This window comes from Labrus bergylta, chromosome 19 (assembly GCF_963930695.1).
Source record: "Labrus bergylta chromosome 19, fLabBer1.1, whole genome shotgun sequence".
Lineage (NCBI taxonomy): Eukaryota > Metazoa > Chordata > Actinopteri > Labriformes > Labridae > Labrus > Labrus bergylta.
Genome location: NC_089213.1, coordinates 10,950,620 through 10,956,978, shown reverse-complemented (window position 1 = coordinate 10,956,978; position 6,359 = coordinate 10,950,620). Strand labels below are relative to the sequence as shown.

At 40.4% G+C, this 6,359-nt stretch overlaps 1 protein-coding gene across 3 annotated transcripts in view; it reads right to left on the bottom strand.

Annotated features, from left to right (window-relative positions):
- Positions 1–245: 245 nt before the first annotated feature.
- The window catches only part of ctdp1 (CTD (carboxy-terminal domain, RNA polymerase II, polypeptide A) phosphatase, subunit 1), a 69,128-nt gene continuing 63,014 nt past the window's right edge, over positions 246–6,359 (bottom strand). For 2 of the 3 annotated variants that reach the window (XM_029279395.2, XM_020644100.3), the window contains exon 13: positions 246–2,665. In XM_029279395.2, the coding sequence (XP_029135228.2) occupies positions 2,488–2,665 (178 nt within the window). In that variant the 3' untranslated portion in view covers positions 246–2,487. The remainder of the gene's footprint in view (positions 2,666–6,359) is intronic. The other variant, XM_065948224.1, reaches the window with a different exon arrangement.

Genomic DNA, 6,359 nt, shown 5'->3' with positions numbered 1-6,359 from the left:
TGTACTTTACAAATACTGTACATGTCAGCTGTTTCAGTGAAATTCATGATAAAACCAACACCAACACAAACAAAACAAAAGGATTTCTACTGTGAAAGGTTCATCTTGATGTTTTGTCGGTTGTTCTAGGCGAAGGTGAGGGTAAATAATGAACTCAGCAGAGACACAAACAGACATCTGCTCCCCTGCCTTGGGACAGTTTTTTTGTTCTTCTAAAGACTTAATGCAGATGAATGAAGATCTCCCACTGTTCAGAAGAGTTTTAATAGAGTCAAAAACAAAACAAAAAGTCAGTGCTGTGGGTTTTTCTCCAAATAGATGGCAAACATTTTTACAACAGAATGAAGCAATCTTGTCACAGTATGTGCTCCGGATGAGTCACACTAGGCAACTTTGCATGAGAGTGGTTTGAGAAGACAGTGATGATGAAGCATTAAATCTTCAATAAATATTATTCTGTAAAGTGTGATGTTAGTGAAATGCATGCAGAATTGTTGAAACCACTGAAGGGGTTTGATGCTGGTGAGTCCTGCGCTCTGTTCTCACTGCTCATAACGTTGCGCTTTGAACTTTCTTAACTTGCAGGTATAACATTTTCTTTATCTTGCTTATTGTTATGTCTTTTTGAAGCAGGTTTAAAGGGTCTGTTCACCAAAAAGGTCAACAATTTGAATGTTCCAGATGACCTCTGGTTGTATCTTACATGCAGATGTTTTTGTCTCAGACATTTCTGCTGCAACCCTAAAGGCCCTGACACACCAAGCAGAGGGCGAAGAACTAGTGGTGAAGAAGGCCGCCTGTGGCGTCGCCTCACGTCTTGGCCAAAAGAACACACCGCAAAGACTACGGCTGACGGCCAACAACCACATATGTTCTGCCCATGTGAGAGGAAATACTGATAGAAGACCACTTTCACACCGCTGCCACGCACAATCAATTAGTAGGCTATTACAAGTAGCCTACTAATTGAGTATAATATCAGCCCTTGGTCTTTTAGTGGAAAAAGAAAAGAAGAGGCGGGGGTGACAAACAAGGAGAAACCGCACTAATGGGTGAAAGAATGGATACTACAGCGGCATGCTCAATGGGCTTTACCGAACCTGTGTCGAGAGCTGGAGACAAATGAAACCTCAGACCAGCCAATCAGAGAGATTCATCTCACCGACGGCGATTCAACATGTCGAATTGGCCAAAAAAAGGCTGACGGGTAGTGACAGAGCCGGACATACAGCAAATACTAGAGCGACGACCGCACACCGACGGTCCAACTAGGACAGACGGTCGACGATCTCCTTGGTGTGTCAGGGCCTTCACATGACTGAAATGAACATATTCTTGTTTCTGGCATTCCTACTTTACTAAGATGTCTTAATAAAAATAACAGAAGTCAAGCATCCCTTTTGACACCATATGCTACTCAGGATAATCCTTGTATGTCTTTAAACTGTTGATAGCATACATTATATTAACAAAAACTTTTAAAAAAAGGGAACAATAATTCTGGAGAGATGTTCCACTCTTACAACACTATTTCAAAAGATTTCCACATCAGTTTTTTCCCCTGCACTATTTGAACTGCCTGGACCGCCTGGAGGTAGAAGTCTGAGAGATGTATACCTCTTAACCTGAGCAGAAAATCAACAGCTATCTGCATGTAAGAGAACAATAAAGGTTCAATATGTGTGTAAATAATGTGTTCTCAAGGTAGAAGCTCCAGTGTACATAAAGCAGTGTCCTTGTGAGAGGTCACCTGTCCCTCTGAACTGTACAGAATGTAAGTGACACTGGGCTGACAAGGGGAAAAGGTGAGCTCACACGTTTAAAACACATGACAAGAGACTTAAACTTGCAGTTAAGTTGGATTCACTTCACGATGATAGTGCATTAAGGGGCTGGTTTTAACAAAAGAATGCAAAACGTATCCGTCCTATATGTCATCAAAGGTACAAACAACAATGAGGAGAAACACATGTCTTGAAAAAACACATTCAAACGTCTAGATCCGCTGGTTGCATTTATGACCTTAAAAAACGGTTCAGGCCAAGAGACAAAAGTAAAACTGGAAGTCCAGAGTAAAAGATTTAGCTACACGCCTTGGCAAACCTTTCCCAAACTCTTTGGCATGTATGACCAGAAAAATGTTCATTTAGCTTTTTCTCATCAATATAAAAAATTGAAATAGAAAAAAGTGAAACAAAAAATTTATCAAATTCCATGTCTCCTATGGTTTGTTATCTCACAATAAAATGTTGACCTCAAATTGTTTTATGCCAAAAAGTCCATATATCAATGCTACAAAAAATGAAGTCTTTATTTACATAGCAACACACCATTTCTGTACAGGACATTCATTTGTATCACAGCACACACTCATGGCTCAAACATCCCACTCACACAGACTCCACTCCAAACCAGAAAAATAGGATCTTTATGTACCACTTTGCAGGGGTGACTGGGGTTGATTTTTGAGTCCCTTCTATTTCTACATCACATGAAGTCATTAAGCTCTGCATCCAAGGCGGCCGCCATCTCGTCTGCCTCTGAGCTGCTCCCGCCTTCTTCCTCGTTGGAGTCTTTAGAAGACTCGTCGGCAGATTCCTCTGACTCCTCTTTCTTCTCTTCGACGCCCTCCTCCTTGGCTTCGTCATGCTTACGTTTGTGGCCCCTAAAGAAAACAACAAAGGGGCGATTTAGAAGTAGAACTATTTTGCCTTCAATCTGTGCGACTCGTCTGGAGCAGGTGTAAGCCGATGTGTCTTGGCATGACATGATCTGTTAGTAGCCCTATATATATATTTTTTTTTAAAGGTTTATTCTTTGGGATTTTTATGCCTTTATTTTAAGAGACAGGTAAGTGGATAGAGTCAGAAATAGGGGGAGAGAGAGAGAGAGAGAGAGAGAGAGAGAGAGAGAGTGGAGAATGACATGCCCGAAAGGAACAACAGGCCCGATCTGAACCCGGGCCGCCCGCTCATAGGACAAATGCCTCCAAACATGGGGAGCATGCACTAACCACTAGGCTACCGGTGCCCCTAGTAGCCTTATTTAAAGGAATTGTTAGAACATCGTTTTTTGGTTTAAAAAAGAAAAATCTAGCTACCGGTTACCCAAAAAGCTAGCTAAGCTGTGAGTCTCCCTGTGAGTTGTTCTATCTGTAATCAGCTCATCTAATGATCTACATTTTGTGTTTTCTACATTTAAAACTTACCCATGTATTATTATCTTTAGGGTTAGGGTTTAGCTGGGCGTGCTTGCCTCTACATTCTGTTTTTCTTGTCAGATATCCAGAACCTCAACCACAAAGATAGCAAGTACTAAATTACCACGATGCCTTGGCCAGAATGAGCACAATCAAAGCAGTAAGAGAAAGATTGAAAGAATCCTGAATTGTTCTTTCAGAAATGAACCCTTTCCAAACGTGTTCAATACAACTCTAGCAGCTGTCAATGGTCTTTGTTCTCAAAGTTCTAGCAAAAAACAACAACAACAACAAAAATGGGTTTCTGTTTAGTTTCTGATTTAATTTGTAAACAGTTTTAAGAAGTTGTTTAGGAGTCTGTGGAGGCGCTATCAACTCATACCTTTGCAGATTGGATATGTAAGACCCATCTCTGAACTTTGTGCATGTTTCCATCTGGATGCAAAAACTGAGCTCGAGATCTACAAGTTGTTTTACTGGATTATGAGAGCAACACAGTAAACAGTACTCTCACTTTAAAAAGTGAACAATTTGCTGTACTTCTTGTTCAGTACGGCATGTGCTTTTTAGACTGATTCAATGCAATTAACAAGCGCTTGTTCTTCATATAGACTGTTTCCACAGTGCAGACCTTTCACGCCAAGTCAAAGAAAAATCACTTAATGATTTAATGAGCAGAGCTGGTAGGAGATGTGAAGCCACTCAAATGTTGAAGTGTGGTTTGAAAGGATTCAAAACAATCAGTAAGCCAGGGACATGGAGATTGGGAGACATGAATACAGTTACAGAGAGAGCAGGGAGGTGAAGGCAAAATCAAACTGAACTAATATTACCTTTATATGAAGAAGCCATTACAAATCAGACAAGCCACCACCTTGTTAAGTTTGGTAGACAAGAGGCATTGTATTGTTAACCTTCGTCGACACTAGAGGCAGTATGTGAGCTTCAAAACACATGTCAAAAAGTGTATTTTATCATAATAAGTAAGGTGGAAAATAACTGGCTTTACACCAGTAGGAAATCTTTCTGTCACTGTCTATTCCTAATATATTTTTTGCTTTTATGCCATTAGTAATTATTTCTGTCTATATCTGCACAATTCTCTGTGGGCTTCTACCTCTAATGTTTTTGTTTTGTATCACCAAATGCACCCATATGCTCTAATGTTTGCTTTATGTATCAGGTGCTTAGGGTCTGAAGCGCCTTACAAATAAATGAGCTTATTACTGGAGAATCTTTTGATATGACTGTAAACATGCCATCCCTCTTCCCACCATACTCCAGCTTCCCCATGTGCTTCCCAGCAGAGTGGCTTATTAGCATGATGCTAATGACGTGTGTAGGGGTTTTGTTATGGTTATTGTGGAGGACTGACAAGGGCTCTGCTGAGAGAGCCCCTCTCATTAGACCACATCGCTGTCAGACAGTCTCGCTAACCTCCCACAACAGCATGGCTCTGTTGTGTGCTCATTAAAGGTCACATGTCTACTAATATCAGCAGAGAGGCTTGGTGACAAGACATTTACAGTGGACTCCAGCAGACAGCATGGTGTGCGTGAGTAGGAGGGAATGTGATGGGTTGTGTTTGTGTATTACAACAGCAGAACTACGATCCTCCAAACTGACAACAAGTTACATTTTTGCTCCTCAAAGCTTGGGCTTGGTGGTTATTGCTAAATATGAATCTGTGCAATAAAGGAAGGCGTGAAATAGGCAAAAGTGATTTTCTGGCATCAATGGAAAAAAATGAGCAATCCTCAATAGCCCATGATAAGCAATATTGTTCTTGGAACGAGGCAGGTTGGTTGCATGTTATGAGTCACTGTAGTTAAGTGTGTGCATCTTTACACATTGACTGAATGGGTAATGACTGTCTGTATGATTTTACAGCACTACCCCACCATTTCTCTCTCTCATTTCCAAATATTAACAGTTGAGACAGCGGGGGGTTTGGAGGGGATGACTTCCTCCATTGCTTCCTGCTCTGCATCATTACATCCAATCTAAATCCTTGTCTATTAATCCAACCACCCACAGTCTTACACAGTGGCAAAACTCTCACCACGTTCAGTCAAGTCAGCTTTTCAAATGGGCTTCAAATGTAGTCCACTTTTTTATAGACGTTGTTGGTTTCACATGCAGTTATATTGAAATTGGTACCAAAGGGAGCTTCTGGCAGTAAACAACTTTACTTACATTTAAGGTGATACAACAAACACACTACTGTTAACACACAACTGGAGGCTTCACATTCTGGGGAACATGAATATCTGGGCAAAATGTATTGGTATTGCATCCATTAGTTTTCCAATAAAAACAATAAAATATGAAGTTATTAATGACACTTAAAGCCATTGTATGCTTTGATTGAATGGGAGCCGCAATTGGTTCAAGGGTCTAAAGTTATTATTATTGACCAGGTAAGTAAGGTTGTACTACTGAGAAATGATACCTCACAATAGAGAATATATGCATTGTTATTTTAGTTACTATATCACCTCAAAATGAAAAAGTTTTACTTTGCTCTCTCTGTTTATTACCCACTCTCTCTTTAAGGAGTGCACTTTTACTGTTTTAAGTGGTTCCCCTGAAAGACTGAAGGCAGAGCCAATTTTCAAAGGTGAGGATCACAAACCAATTTTTGGGAAAGATGAAAGGGGACAAGGATTTTCAGCTTGAAAGACAAAATAATCTAAATGTAACACTACCCAAAGCAGGTGGGCAGACTTATTGTAAGTCTCTCAATTATTTGCTTCCATATATCAAACACAGTGTGGGGGCTTTGATGGCAGTATCTCATGAAAGTCTCTTCCGTTAAAAGGCATCATAACTGGAGCTGTTATTGGCCAGTAAAGCCAAAGATGTGGCTGTAAATGACAACCTGTCCTCACAACAACAGAGGAATGTTGCACACAAGGTTCATTTGACTGGCTGGCCCTCAGCCAGGAGATGACACAACACAGGCACAAAGCGATCCAGCCATAAGCAATGCTAGCCTGAACTTGTCAGGTGCTCATCATCAGGTTAGAGTTAGTACAACAATTAGGATCTCAATTAGTGTGTAAACTGGGACAAAATAAACAGACTTATTATGGACATGGGCATTTTACATTTTCTCCACATAATTTTTTAATGAACCTCGTGTTAATTGGTTTAGCAA